At 35.6% G+C, this 15,676-nt stretch overlaps 1 protein-coding gene across 1 annotated transcript; it reads left to right on the top strand.

Annotated features, from left to right (window-relative positions):
• Positions 1–13,720: 13,720 nt before the first annotated feature.
• LOC103965255 (tRNA(His) guanylyltransferase 1) lies at positions 13,721–15,620 on the top strand (the record flags this gene model as incomplete). Its single annotated transcript, XM_018651895.2, is given in 7 exon segments — positions 13,721–13,965; positions 14,427–14,558; positions 14,637–14,681; positions 14,877–15,008; positions 15,010–15,026; positions 15,170–15,255; positions 15,339–15,620. Coding segments are annotated over 7 exon segments (882 nt in total), but the record flags the coding sequence as incomplete, so codon positions are not given.
• Between the last annotated feature and the right edge of the window lie 56 nt (positions 15,621–15,676).

The following is a 15,676-nucleotide window of genomic DNA, read 5'->3' as shown; positions in this document are numbered from 1 at the left end:
CATTTAAAGATCACTCCCCTGGGACGATATGGGATGTTACATAAATTGTATACAAATGCTAAATTCTCTTCTTTTCTAATGGATGTGTTAAATATTTATTTTATTATTTTATTGAGTCTAGAGTTACATTAACTATTAAAAAATAATCAAAATTAATTGTAGTTTTTATTCTATTGGTTGTTAATGGGAATCATGTATTAAAAAATTCAATTAAATATATTTGACTCTTTCTTTGTTTACTATCAAAAAGGCAGCTAGAAAACCAAGAGTCAAATGACTCACATGCCATATCATATATAGCTTATTCATTAAAAAATACTTAAAAGTCTTTTAATCCTATTTGACATATTTGACATTTATAGTCTTAGTTGCTTAATTTGTGGATTCATGGTTTGTACCCAATATAGTACGGTCAAAGCACGTCTACCTTTCCTGCATGCATCATGCGGCATGTGCGCTACGAAACTCCATATCCTTTTTCACATTCAAACTCATATATAATAATATCTGACATAATAAAAATAAATAAAACTCAGAATATAAAATCCTTGAGTGGAACTCGTTTAAAAGAGAGAAACAATATTTCAACCTACGTCAAACGACTGACATAGTCAGGCTGGTCGAGGACCCTGCCATTCTTTGTAAATTAACAGAAAGATATACTAAATAATTTTGACTACATATTTGTATGAAAATAAATATATTAAATCGGAAACTACGAGCTTCAAAGAAAATATATAAGAATGAAAGTCCTTAGAACCAGGATGGCCGAAGAGCAAATCCTAAATGTGTTCGGGGTTGATCATCAATGTTAGGGACGATGAAAGAATGCGAGCATTGATGTAAGATAACAGCCGTCTTCATAGACGTTTCATTAAGATAGTTACCTTCTACCCAAGTACTGTTCTCACTCGTACAATCAAACATACAAGCAGGATAGCTAATCAAATCAATGATCTATCCTGAATATTAAACAAACAAAAGAAGAATAAAAAAACAAAATTAAGAGAGATGGATGAGTAGGATAGGCTAATTGAATAAGTGATCTACCCTAAATATTGAACATTCAAAGAGGAATCAAAGAAAAAAAAGGAACGAGGAAAGATAAAAAATAGCGTACATAAATGACTATATATTTTTATAATTTATATCGCAAATGGTCTTTTATGTTATGACAGCTCATCAATTTGGTCATTTATATTTTAAATTCATCAGTTTGGTTCTTTATCTATTGTTTTGATCATCAATATTGTTCGACAATCTAATTTCATTATGTAAAAATGTCCTTTATCTAATATTGTTAAAAAGTCCATAGTGCGTTGATGTGGCAATAATTGGGGCCCACAAAACAAATTAAGACATAGCTTAAATCAAAATAATAATTTAAAAAAAAAAAAGTGTAGTAAAAATTAAAGGAAAAATAAAACGTTGTGCTTGTGAGGGAAGAACCTGATGGGGACATCCGTCCCTCATTCATCACAATTCCATGGCTTATTGATTCGTTCTTGTGTTGATAAAAGACTGCATATTTTCTGCATCTTTTGTAAATTAAGACCGGGTCATACATACTAGCAATCTAGCATGCGAGAAAGAGACCATCTATGAAGCTTTGTTTCGTTTTTTCTGAATCAAAGTAATAAAATAAAATAAAAAAAGCTCCCTCACTCTCCCTTTGCAGTCTCTGCAAACCACCAACCACACACTTCCTAACCCCGATTTCGACCTTATCGGCCAGATTGACCCTCCCCTCCCTCTCCCTCTCCGGCTCTCTTGCCGTCGCCCCCTCCCCCACCCACCCACATTTCCCCGTTTCCCAACCCACTACTTTCTCTTCGTCTAAATCTTTTTTGGATTTCAAAATTTTAAGGCATTTTTTAATTTCTATAATATTTTTAAAAATTAATTTTTTATACTTAATGCACGTAACAACACATGATTTGTTATGTTGATAATATACAAACGTCACATCAACATATTAATAGATTTTTTTTTTTTAACGAGAGTTAATCACTTGAACAATTTTGACGACTAAAAGAACAGACGAAGAACCAAAGTTAAATAGTCCAAACATAAAAAAAACCATGTATGAGTTTGCACTCTCTTTTCACGTTTTGCACTTTCCTCAAATTTTATCCAGTCCTTGCAGTGATCAAACATGAGTCAAATCACAAAGTTCAAATAGTGAGTGCAATAGTTAAAAACAGAAGTGCGAAAGTCGTTACACTTGATTATACGGTGTATAATTCACTCTAGGTTGGCGTTAAATCTAAAGCTAATTGGTTTGACGGAGCCAGCTTATTATTCCAACTTTACCGGACCCTATGTTTGTACTTTGTACATGCTCAATCTTCTCTCTCATGATTCGGTGGGGCTTCTCCTTTATAGCTAGGATAATGACAATAGGAGCTTCGTGGCAAAAGTGACCTTAGACAATAGGAGTCTCGCCGGGTCCATTCCCTAGGGATTTTAGAGATCACGTAATCATGTTCCTTTATTGTATATTATGCAGTTAGCTTTCGTTAGGTATTATTTATATTTGAATTTTAAATTTTAAATGATTTATGATCTCACGATATACGATGAACGAACATAATTATGTGATCCCTATAATTCCTAGGGAATGGATCCGGTGAGGATGCTGGTTCATATGATATGTGGACCAAAGGGTGCCGCTTAAAACGTTTAGCAGCATATGTTTTTTCTATTTGAATGATCACGGTTAAGTTACGTTAATATTTTATATTGATTTTTTTATAAAAATAATAAGATAAAAAATAATATGTAAGAAGAGAAGGTGAAAGGGAATAAGAATAGAATGACAGAGAATTCTTATTCATGCACGAATGTATCAACAGTCATCACCTAGGGGTGGTCTAAGAAAGAATGAATTTCCCTACCTAAGAAAGAATGAATTTCCCTACCTACTACCTAGTTTCTTAAGATATTGGTAACCTCCTCCGACCGCGAGATGCTGACATTGACAATTCACAAGTTATATATATTACGGCCTTTTAGGTTTGGCCAAAAGACACTTAAATTTCCATCTTTGTCTTTTACTTACGGACGTCGTGCACCAAGTATTTCCCTTTCATTTGTCTATATTATTGTTTAGTTTTAAGAAATACTCGCTACATTCCTTTTTGTTTCTTATTTTTTGTTTCTATATTCCTTTTTTTTTTCTTTTTGTAGTATTCATAATGTGATTTGAGGATCGAAAAAGTTTATTTCGCAGATCACATCATAAATATGAAGTCTATAAAACATTCACGTTTATGATCATCAAGTAATAAACATTCACGGTTATGATCATTAAGTTATATATAAACTTAAAAAGTAAAGAGAAGAGAAAAAGAAGAATGTAAAAAATAAGGAGAGATTATATTCACACATCCCAAATTACTTCTCCCACATTCTTTTAATTTTTCAATATTTTCTATATACCATTAACACTTGATAAAAAAATATTAAAAAATTAAAAAAATGTGAAAGAAATTATTTATGACGTGTGAATATAATCTCTCAAAATAAAAAGTAGCCAGCATTCCTTTTTTAATTTACTAACAGATGTACAGCTCACTTGGGGCGCCATTCTCCAATATCTTGCACAAACGGACCTCTACAAAGCTAGACCCAACGCGTTTATGGAGGCCTTGGGCCCACTTGCTATCATTTGAATCAGATTATAAAAGAAACTAAAATTCAACAAAATACAATTCAAATAGTATTGAATCGAACTATATTGCCCCACTTTACCACATAGTTTAGGGGATAAGTTTACTTGAAAAAATAGTTCATGGGAAAATTGGCACTTACATGATAGTCTTTGAAGGGGGGAAGGGGGGACATCAATTTACTCTTTTTTATATGATGATATTAGAGGTGATGAATTTAGACTCAATCATGCAATGAATTATCTATAATTTGGTATCAAACTTGCCATCAAGAGGAGCCAAACCTAAACCCTCAAACTAACAAGTGATGGGAAAAAAAATCCAACTGTATTGTTAATGACTACTCTTCTATAAAAAAAAAAAAAATTATACGACGATATTGAGAATGGAGGATTTGGATTAAGTCATTGTTGACCCTAAAAACTATCAAACCTACGTGGTGTGCAGGCTGAGTAACTAATAAGCTAATTACATCCTTCAGTTATGTGCAGGGCGTGCCACTCAACAGTTGAGCTCGACCGGGGAGTAAAATGTGTTGTTGTGTTGAGCACGTTGCTGACTTCTTGATCCTACAATTGAAGTCGATGAAGGAACACACCTTGGCCTTTGGGTTCTAGAGCCTGAAGACAAGGCTGGTATTCCTGCAAAGTTCACAAATCGTCGACGCCGGGTTTAGTCACGGTGATTATATTCATGAGAGTATAAGCACGCCGAACTGGCACCAGACTATACGGACACAAATACTCAAATGAGATGTAAGTCTTGATTGTAAATGTGGTTCTGCCATCGGAATGCCGAACTCTAAAAGATACTTGTGAATATCCAATCATAAAATAAAACTCATCGGTCTATGTGCCGAGCCTAGGACATGTAACACCTCACTTCGTAGATAAGGCTAATGAGATGACCTCTACCAACAAGGACTTAGAAATCCTTGTTGACTGAAACTTGGATAAATAACCAGTCGGCCTTGAAGCAGTGATGTCTATTCAAACTGAAGTTGCTCCTCGATCGACTGATTATACGGTTTCAGTGTTATCTATCCAAACTGAAAATGTCGTTGGTTGCCTTCACAGTGCTATCTATCCAAACTGAAGATGTGTTGGCAAGGAGAAAGGGGGAAATGATAAAATCTCAAGGTTGTTGAGAAGCTTTGCGCAGGGCAATTTGTGTGTTGAATTGGAGAGGCTTGAATGATGCATTTCCTTCTCTATTTATAGCAGCAAAACCCCCTCATAACCGAACTAGAAATGTACTCAGATTAGAACTCCTTAACCTAATCTGATTAGGTTTCGGCCAGTCCTAACTCCAGTAGGACTTTGAACCAAGCTCTATAACAAACCAAATTCATCTCCTGATCCCAAGCACCTTCGGCTTCAAAACTCCTCGTACCACTAGGAATTGACTACTTCACTGTTTATCTAAACTAATTCTCTTCGCAACAGGATTCAGTCGGCCCTAACTGGACGACCCAGAAGAAAATTCTAGATAAATGTCGTTGGGCTGAGAATAATCCCAGACTCAGTCCAAAATGTTATTTTGGGCCCAAACAGTCACACATTGTGTTATCTATAATTTGGTATTGAGCTCACCCTCCACTAGAGTTGAACCTAAAGCCTGACAATGACACAAGTTATGAGGAATACCACTAGAACATAGTGTTAGTGTCCTAACAACTTTTTTTTTAATTTGAAAGCGTTTTTTTATCATAAGTGCAATTTGAACTACTGTACACAAACAAAGTACAAGAATTTTAGGGGGCAAGGGAAGCCTCATTAAAAACCTTGAAAGAAGAGGCAAAAAGAGTACTTCACCAACTTACTTACCACTTACAATTAGTTGTCATTCATTTTACTTTCACATTTACTCCCACACAATTTTTGTTTGTTTGTTTTGGATACACCTAGCAACCCAAACTGAGTTGAATCATAAGAGAGTGTTTACTAAAACTTGATTATCTTCCCAATTATATCGGATTTCGGCGGCCAAAAGTTGCAGTCAACAAAATAGAGAAGGAAATTCATGGAAAGTTTATGAAGATTTGGTCGGCTGTTTACACTGGATATTTAACATCCAAAAGCAACGAACCCAACGGTGCGATTTACAATGATGGTGACCCCATCCCACGTGTATTGTATTGTGCAACCTGAAGATTTTGCATTGGACATAAGCTAGTAATGCATGCATGAAACACATAACGTTATTATCTTTTTTTTTTTTTTAATAAAAAAATAAAAATATTTCTGAGAGAAACATTTGATAAAATCATGTTTTGCACGAGGCGTTGTAATAGTATATCATTCTGCTTTTGTTCTTTTATTTCCTCACTACATATATAAAAAAAAAATGTTAATGAGATCTTTTAGGATTTTTTTATGAGTTCTTCGTCACTTCATTTTTTTGGTACAATTCTCGTGTCAAAAATTATGTCATAAATATGAGAAGGTGAAGAATTCATAAAAAATCTCACTTTGAAAAAAATTATCTTGTCATTTCTCATATAAAATCTTTCAGATTATTGGCATCTCCTTTTGAGACCAACCAATTAATTTGATGCCAACACTAAATCTTGTCAATTTTTAATTGGAATTAACTTGGCTGCTGAACAGTTCAGCAGCCATTCCTGCGTATACCCAATTCTATATGGACAAATTAAATTTTGACATGTGTCTACACAGAATTAGATATAAGCAGGAGTTGCTGCTAAATTATTCAGCTGCCAAATCTTGTTCTTTTTAATTTGCACGTGATTTTTGTTTTTTTTGTTTAAAAGAGAACGTCATGGATCAGCTCACCTTCGGAGACAGATTGACTGATTCTCTTGACCACTTTGTGCCATTCCATCGTAGATTTATTTAACAAATAAAAATTATCAATTAATTTATGTTTTGTGGGCAGATTAGCAATGTTTTTAGACCTAAAAGACAAGCCTCTCATTTGTTTTTGTCGCCTCACACGTACATACGTGGGGCTGGAGCCGATAGAAGCTTAAACACCATAAACCTTAAGAACGTGAAACAAACACACTCTGATTAATCTTCAGGTGGGAAGCTGCCAAATTTCGTCATTATATACTTTTATTAATTCACATGAAATATTATATATAAAGCAAAAATGAGTAATAATCGTGGATTATTAATTCATAAGTGGGATTTTTTCCCATGACCAAATGACGTGAAGGGTGAGCTCGATCATCACACGATCCTTTGTCGAACTATGTTCTGGTCAAAATTTTAATATATGTTTGTTTCTAGTAAATTATATTTAATAGATTTTCTAGTCAAATTATTAGATGGATTGTTGTAGTTACTATCTTCTATAATGTAAAATCCCTCTCTTTGGGATTTTCCTTTCACGTGCTCACAGCATCAAATCTTTTGCATCAAATCTTTTCTTTATATAAGAGTAATTTGATATTATAAAGATATATATATATATATATATATTACAAAAAAAAAATCAAATGTAATTACTATAATACTTCATTTACTTGAAACTAACCAAAGAATTGACGCAAAACCTAGCACAATGACGTTCTATGTTTTATGCAACCAACCTGACTTTAGTGAGATAAAACTTGATATACATCGCAATTCGCTATTCTAAATATACAAAAATGTATAGAATATAAAATCAAGCAAGCTTGAGAGAGCAAGTGGTTAAACTTCTGTGAAGTAATTGACCAGACGAAAAATTCTCTCAAGTAGAAGTCCGCAAAATATTTTTCCCCTAATTCCAAAGAGCACACACAAAGAAATATATAGGGCCATTTGGAACTGTTTTTTAAATAACCAAAAGTTCTTTTGGTAAAAATATTTTTGAAACTAATCTTTAGTAAAAATCTAAGTGGATCATAGAAGGCTCTAGGTTTGCTGTCCCTAAAAGTGTCTTATTTGTGTCTCTTTGCTAATATGTTGACACATGCCCTTTAGTTTAACTTAAAACTTAACTTTGTTAACTTTATTGATTTAACATTTAAATTTTTAAAAAAATCCAAAATAATAAAAAAACTGTTGGGTTAACGAGGTGAGCAAACCCATACAATTCCGATGGAACCCAAGCAATTTTCACAATTCTAGCAGCCTCGTGCACCTTGGATTTCGAGGTGCAGGAGAAGGACGAAGAACAAGAGTCACGTGAGTCGAAGATGGCGAGGGTTCCGTTAGTGGAACCACTAGCTAATCTCTAGCCGAAATAGTTCCACGATGAGCAGATGGTGCCTTTATCAAGCGCCACCAAAGGTTTCTCCATATCCGCGTTGTCACTGGAGCTCCAATCTACACCCACAACCTTGTCTTCATTAATCCTTAACTCCTAGAATCATTTTTATCTTCATTAATCCTTGTTCAACTCAACACCCACAGAAAGAAAGTGAAGAATTCTATTTCAAATATGGCTTTTCATATCCTGTCTGGTGATTCCTCCGCCTGCCGGCAAGAAGCCACAAGCCATCATCAAGTTCTACTAGAAAGCTTGATCAGATAAGTTTGTGCACTGAACAACCACGTAAAAGAAGGTGAAGAATCCTATTTGGGTTTGCTCACCTCGTTAACCCAACATTTTTTTTTTATTGTTTTGGATTTTTTTTTAATTTAAATGTTAAATAAATAAAGTTAACAAAGTTAAGTTAAAGGACATGTGTCAACATATTAGCAAGGAGATACAAATGAGACACACTTTTGGGGACAGCAAACCTGGAGCCATCATAGAAAAGCTCTTAAGTGTTTTCTGCTAGAAACACATATCTTATGCTTCTTTCAAAAAAAAAAATACGCTTAGCATTTTTGGAATTAAAAAACATTTCAATCTTTATTTTTTTGGCAAACAACATTTCAATCATTTTAAAATGACTTCCAAACAATTCCATAATATTAGTCTCAGTGAAAGTCCCATCATCAACCTAAACAAATTCTATAGTATTTCTAAAAAGGAAATTGGGAATGTTAAACGTGAGTTGGTGATGAATATGCCAAAACAGGTTAAGTTCATCTTAAAGAACACCAAAAAAAAAAAAAAAAACACCAAAAAAAAAAAAAAAAAAAAAAAGTGACACAAACTTGACTTTATATATTTGGTGATAGATTAGATATATCCAGATTTTATGTTCCTTAATTACTTTTTTGATAGATAGGATTTGCATGCGTACATTGCCTCCAAGTTACGTTAATTAATCATGAAGTTTGTTGGTCCAAGTTCCGCACTCGGGCCGTATTGAATAATTACTGTATCATGCTTGTTTTTTTTTTCCCTTCTTTTTCAATGTTTGGCCGTTGATTGAAAAGTAGTAAAATATCGGAAAGAATCATTTCGTACGAAAGTGGGGCTACTCGATGTGTGAACACATTCATAAGTGAGAGGGGTCTGACTTCTTTCTTCTTAAGTTGATGCCGCTTAGAGCAGCCGTACGAACGAATTATGAGCTTCTTCTACAAAAAGAATTTCGATCGATGTCAAAGCGAGAGCAAGATGGTGCTTTCAGCATATGCGAGAAGTAATAATCATTGGAAAATGACAGGAATAGAGCACCATAAAGGTCATCTAAAAGCAACAATATTCTTGGGGAAAAAGCAATGTGAATTGCAAGACAGAAAATAATCTTGACAATGAAGTTATGATCATTAGAATTAAGCATGTTAATTTCATGACATATAGATTTCGCGAATCAATCCAGCTAGGGGTTATGAACTTATAACACTCGCAATACATTCCTTATTCTAGTTAATCAGCTTTATTATTTCGCACGTTGGAAAATTCCTGAAGGACCTGAAGTGATAGTGACCGTGATGTCCACATATACCATGATCTCATGAGTTGTATTAGGAATCTGAATCCCGTCAGATCTAGAACCAAACTTCGGCGTCACAACACTCATGCAGATACTGTGGTAGTTCTGGATTATTTCGAGGATATAGTTAACAACATCGTGATCCTTCTTTATCTCCTTGATCGCAACTTGAAAATCTTTTTACCATAAAACTGTACATACTCGCACACAATGCGAAATCTCTATTGTCGTTGTTGCTGAGAATGTTGTTAAACGGAGCTAGGCTTACATTCGCCTTTTCTGTTGCTGAGAATGTTGTTATACGGATGCTGATTGGGCAGGATCGACGGATGATAGACGCTCGACATCTGAGTATTTCACCTTTGTTGGGGGAAATCTAGTAACGTGGAGAAGCAAGAAGCAGAATGTCGTATCAAGGTCAAGTGCAGAAGCCGAATTTAGAGGCATGGCACTCGGTATTTGTGAACTTTTGTGGCTTAAGTTTCTATTGCAAGATGTGGGTGTCAAACAAGGTATGCCTATGAAGTTATTCTGTGACAATAAATCTGCACGGGATACTGCTCATAATCCTGTGCAACATGATCGGACCAAGCATGTAGAGGTTGATAGGTTTTTTATTAAAGAGAAGCTAGATAATAAAGTAATTTAGGTTCCTCCCATAGGAACGGACGACCAAGTAGCAGATATCCTCACAAAGGCGGTTTCTAGTAACAAGTTCTCCAGATTTCTAGACAAGTTGGGCATGTGCAACATCTATGGACCAACTTGAGGGGGAGTGTTGACTTGTATTAGGATTCCTATAATTGTGGGATTCCTACTACAATTGGTTTCCTAGTTTAGGATGTAATTATTATTTCCCTTATTCTTTCCCATATTTATTCTTTCCCATATCTGTATAGGGTTGTATATATACCTTGTTTTGATATGAAATAAATATTCATTGAAAAACATTCTTTCTTCTATAACACTCGCAATACATTCCTTATTCTAGTTAGTCAGCTTTATTATTCCGCACGTTGGAAAATTCCTGAAGGACCTGAAGTGATAGTGACCGTGATGTCCACATATACCATGGTCTCATGAGTTGTATTAGGAATCTGAATCCCGTCAGATCTAGAACCAAACTTCGGCGTCACAACACTCATGCAGATACTGTGGTAGTTCTGGATTATTTCGAGGATATAGTTAACAACATCGTGATCCTTCTTTATCTCCTTGATCGCAACTTGAAAATCTTTTTACCACAAAACTGTACATACTCGCACACAATGCGAAATCTCTATTGTCGATGTCGCTGAGAATGTTGTTAAACGGAGCTAGGCTTACATTCGCCTTTTCTTTTGCTAATTCAAGGGTGGCTATACCAACATCATTGAGATTCGATGCTGATTTAATTCGAGCATCTGGCCAGAGAGCCTTCATGCATACACGATAGTTTCGGATTTTGTAGTGTAGAACATCCTTGCAAACACTACTAATTAATGGGGAAACTGTTGCATTTACAGGTGCAGGAGAAGAGAGGAACAAGAGCAAGGAGTGCATACTTGTGGTGGTGGGGAGTTCATATTGGGAAATAAATTTCTCTGTGACTAATTAAGAAGGCTTAAAAATACAAAGCTAATTATTTGCTTGGGGTTGAAGTAGCCAGTTTTTTTAGTACTATTTATAAGAAACCCAGGCTAGTATATGAGGTATATGGGTCTAAAATTACGTGCATAGAAGGTGGGGAACCATATACTTCAATAGCGTTGATGAAACTGTCTCATTGTTTTTTTCCCTTTTACTGAAGCTTCGAATAAAAATTATAAGAACAATGATGTAAAAAGATACACATCTATACTTCATAACTTTAAACGGTTAAATTTTTTGTTAAATATACAATAATCAAAATCTAACAGTTAAAACCCCGTCATGGTATAAGAACAAACTTAGGACTTAAAGTCGATCATCCCCATAGCAGTATCCAAAAAAAAAAAAAAAAAAAAAAAAAAAAAAAAGCACGTCTTGAAAATTGATCAATGTCAAAGCCATTTATAGAACTCAAACTTAGTGTTAGGGTCAAATACACTGGGCATAGCCTTCAAATTTCTGATTTCCCCCTCAAAAAACCGAAAATCGAACCGAATCGAAGTAAAAAAACATCGAATTAAAACTGTTAAACCGAATCAGGCCAAACCAAAGTATTGTTCAAACAACATCGTTTTATAATTAATTATAAATTAATATTTTTATTACTATGACGGTGTCGACCTCCTTTCAATCTGAAAGGTAACCCTTACCCTTCCCCTGTACTCTGTAGTCTGAAAGGTGACCCTTCCCAAGTTCCCAGTTCCCATTCCCAGCCTCCGCCACTCCGCACACCTGCGACCTGTCTTCATCTTCTTCCTTCCCAGCGACCTGCGAAGGTGCGACCCGTCTCACTCTCAGTCAGTGTCGCCGTCTCACTCTCAAAATCTCACCCCCGTGACCCGCGACCTCCTCTCGACGTTTCCAGTCTCGACCCACGACTTCCTTTGCAAGGTTAGTCAGTCAGTCTCTCATGTTGTACAGATTTTCTTTGATAGTAATGCTTACTATTGTTGTCAATTAGAAGCATCTGATGGGTGAGGAAGGGGTTGTCAATTAGAAAAAATGTGAGGTTTTGATTTAAGGGTTTGTAATCATTGGCTGTGCATCTGATGAATCCTGACAAGGAGGTGCTTCTACTTTCGCTGCAGCAGCCTGAAGAAAGTTAAATTTTTTGAACAAAGCAAGGACAAAGCAAGTTTCTGTGAAAATCATCGGGCCAAATATATATGTATAATTAGTCACTAATTTTCAGAAAACTTACTGAAGAAAATCAAATATAATATTGGATTTATTGGAGTGCTAATTAGAATTTCATAATTATCATTTCTTAGGTTTTGGGGTGCCAGATTTTTAACAGAAACATAAATATGTAAGTAATATATGTAAAACATCATCAAATCCTTAATTCCCATAAATTTCATTTCTTGATATACACACGCACATAAATTTTCAGATTTCAATTTTTTTTTTTTTTCTTGGAAAAAAAAAAAAAAAAAACCGAAGAAAAACCTAAACCGAACCGGACAAAACTGAACCGAAATTTCGGTTCGGTTTCGGTTTTGGCAAAAAACCAAACCGTTTTGAACCCAACCCAGCCCTACAATAAATACCAGATTTTGATCTGGTTGTCATAGGATGAATGTTAGTATCAGTACTCAGTAGCAGTGATGTTAGTATCAGTACTCTGTAGCAGTGTTGGAGACTGAAGGGCTTGGATGCCTTTTCACCCTAAAAGCCCGAATTTATGCACACGCCACAAACACCCTGTAGGGTTTAGGAAGGAAGCAACTCAAAAAGTAAGGACACGCCCCCAATGGAGGAAAAAAAAAAAAAAAAAAAAAAAAAACAAATTAGGGCCGAGAAACAGAGGGAGTGATTCTACAAATTATGCATCACGATCTGGCTTCATATTTCAAATTTTGAGGCTGAGAGACGGTAAATCCGTATAATCAAACTATAAATTAGATAAATTTAATTGAAGATGAGTTTAATAGTTTCAGTTCAGGCATGGCTTTGAATTTCTTTATTTCTTGAATACATGATCACATTGTTGATTGGCATCGTTTATTTCTTTCAGATTTGTTGATTATATCCAAACGCTAAGCGAAGCTCACAGGAGCCGTTTCCCTTTGCTTCTTTGGCTATACATGGTTAGAGTGTTTGGAAATTTTCTTATGCCAATTTCGGAAAAATGAATATGCCAATATTGTTTACTTGGTATAATGGTGATTTGTGGAATTGTCTAACGTGTCCAGTCAGTGTAAAAGAACATATATAAGTGTAGTCTGATTGTGTTGGAATCTCCAGTTATCAATTGTAATCTGCGCAAAACCAGTGTCATTCTAGAATTCATATAGCTGACCCCACTTAGTGGGGTGAGGCTTTGTTGTTGTTTTAATTGTAATCTGCACAGGTGTATACTTTCGCAAACTGATCGGTCACTGCTGTTCTCTGAGCTAAGTAGAGGCGGTGGAGATGGCAAACAGTAAATACGAGTATGTCAAGTTGTATGAAGTAACGACGAGGTTTTCCTGCCCAATTTGATCATTGTTCGAATTGATGGTTGTGATTTTCAAAGGTGCTTACTACTTTCCTCACTCCTTGCCTCTGTGTGTTTGTGTATGAGTTTGAGACGATGTGGATGGTGACATGCTCCTTTTTCTTTTTATGTTAGGTTTTCCCAAGTTCATGAATTTCAGAAACCAATGACAATGGTTCTCCTGTCAGGAGACTTAGGAGAAAGTCAAGCATAGTCCATTCAAAGAATATAGCCGACAGAAGGTTTTGGAACAAGCACGCCCATCTTCAGAAGGAACTCGGTAGCTTTACAAAGGATATTGGAAAAGTTGAACCTGATTATATTAGGTCCTTCCAGTTTGAAGACAAACTGATCCCGTCAACATGGGTTGTAGTTAGGATCGATGGTTGCCATTTCCACAGGTAAACTGTTACGTGTCAAGGGAACGTAATTATGATTGTTGTTACTGTGTCTGTCTTCACTTGGGCTGCTAATTATTAGGGTGGTGGAGTCACCTTGTGAGATATCCTAACAAATGGTTCCAATCATAAATCTAAATAGGTTATAAAAACTTGGATTAGAACACTCTGTGAGGATTCCCATGTTATTATCAAGTGGGTGCAACTGAAGTATTACGTCCTTGTTATTTCATCCGTAGTGCAAATCAGACAGCTCTTTTAAACTTGTTTGTCATTCAGCTCATTAAGTACAAGGAACAAGAATGAGTAGTCTCGGCTTTAACAAACTAAGGGATGCAATTTTTCTGCGACACCGCAATTAACTTACAACTCAGAATAATCAAGTTTTCTTTATGGATGCATGTGATTTATGTTATTATCTCGAAAGAATCTAGAAATGATTCTCAGTTGTTTGGTTTTGGAAGGTTTTCTGAAGTTAATGAATTTGTGAAGCCGAATGATGAGCAAGCTATCAACCTTATGAATTCTTGTGCAGTGGCTGTTTTAAAAGAGTTCCAAGACTTGGTTTTATCTTATGGAGTCAGTGATGAATACAGGCACAGAATATGTTTCGTATCTGAACTTTGTCGTCTATATCATTATCATCTGTAATCTCATTTGTCCTGTTATTGCAGCTTTGTTTTGAAGAAGGATTCTCAATTCTGTCAAAGGCAAGCCAGGTTTTGCGTCCGTCACCGTTCTTATTTCATAAATTTCGTATGCTAACTGGATACACTATAATACTGTTTTCACTGGTTTACGGAACATTATTTCTCTGCCAGGGTCCTTCATAATGCTTATGCTTGAATCACTTTTCTTCCCTGCAAATCAGATCGATGTTTCTTACCTATATTGGAATTACTAAAAGTTTGCAGTGAGATTGTTTCTGTTCTTGTGTCATTCTTCACTTCCATGTACGTTATGAAATGGAAAGATTTCTTCCCGCGGAAAGAGTTGAAGTACCCTCCTTGTTTTGACGGGCGTGCTGTCTGCTGTCCGTCATATGAAATGGAGACAAGTCGATTGTGAGTATTCAGCTCTAAATGTTCCAAAACATAATAGGATTAAGTCTTATCATTCCTAATACGTAAAATCTCGAAGCAATACATGAGTTCAAATTTGTTAAAGGCGGTAATGGTATTGGACTTACATTTCTTATGGGTTTCAGGCCACATTAACAACCAATACAATACTTGTTTCTGGGAGCTTGTTAAGTCTGGAAAAACAAAAACTGAAGCTCAGAACGCCCTAAAGGTATATGTTGTAGTTAATCCAAAATCCGTTTTATCGTATTCTCGTCGTTGCCCTCTCGTAATGTTTTCGAATTTGAATTGCAGGGTACTCAAACAGGAGACAAAGAGAAATTGCTTAGGCAATTTGGTATCGAGTACAACGAATTACCGGTCATGTTCCGCTGTGGATCCTCTGCTTTCTGGGGCACCACAAGGATAGACAAAAACGGAGAATGTAATGGGAATTCTGGGAAAAGAGTTGTTGTAGAACATTGTACTATTATTGAGCCAAGCTTTTGGGATGCACTCCCAACAAATCTTTCTGGGTAACTGCTCATGCCGCCAAGCAATGGGGGTCCATTTTTTTAGCCATTGAACGTTCTACTTTTTCCTGAGCTTTACAAATTGACCCGGAAATTTCCGGTAACATCAAAACCGCAAAG

The sequence above is a fragment of a genome, unplaced genomic scaffold (assembly GCF_019419815.1).
Source record: "Pyrus x bretschneideri cultivar Hongxiangsu unplaced genomic scaffold, Pyrus_bretschneideri_v1 Contig16, whole genome shotgun sequence".
Taxonomy (NCBI): Eukaryota; Viridiplantae; Streptophyta; class Magnoliopsida; order Rosales; family Rosaceae; genus Pyrus; species Pyrus x bretschneideri.
Note: the sequence above shows the minus strand (reverse complement) of the source record. Positions and strands in the feature narration are given on the sequence as shown.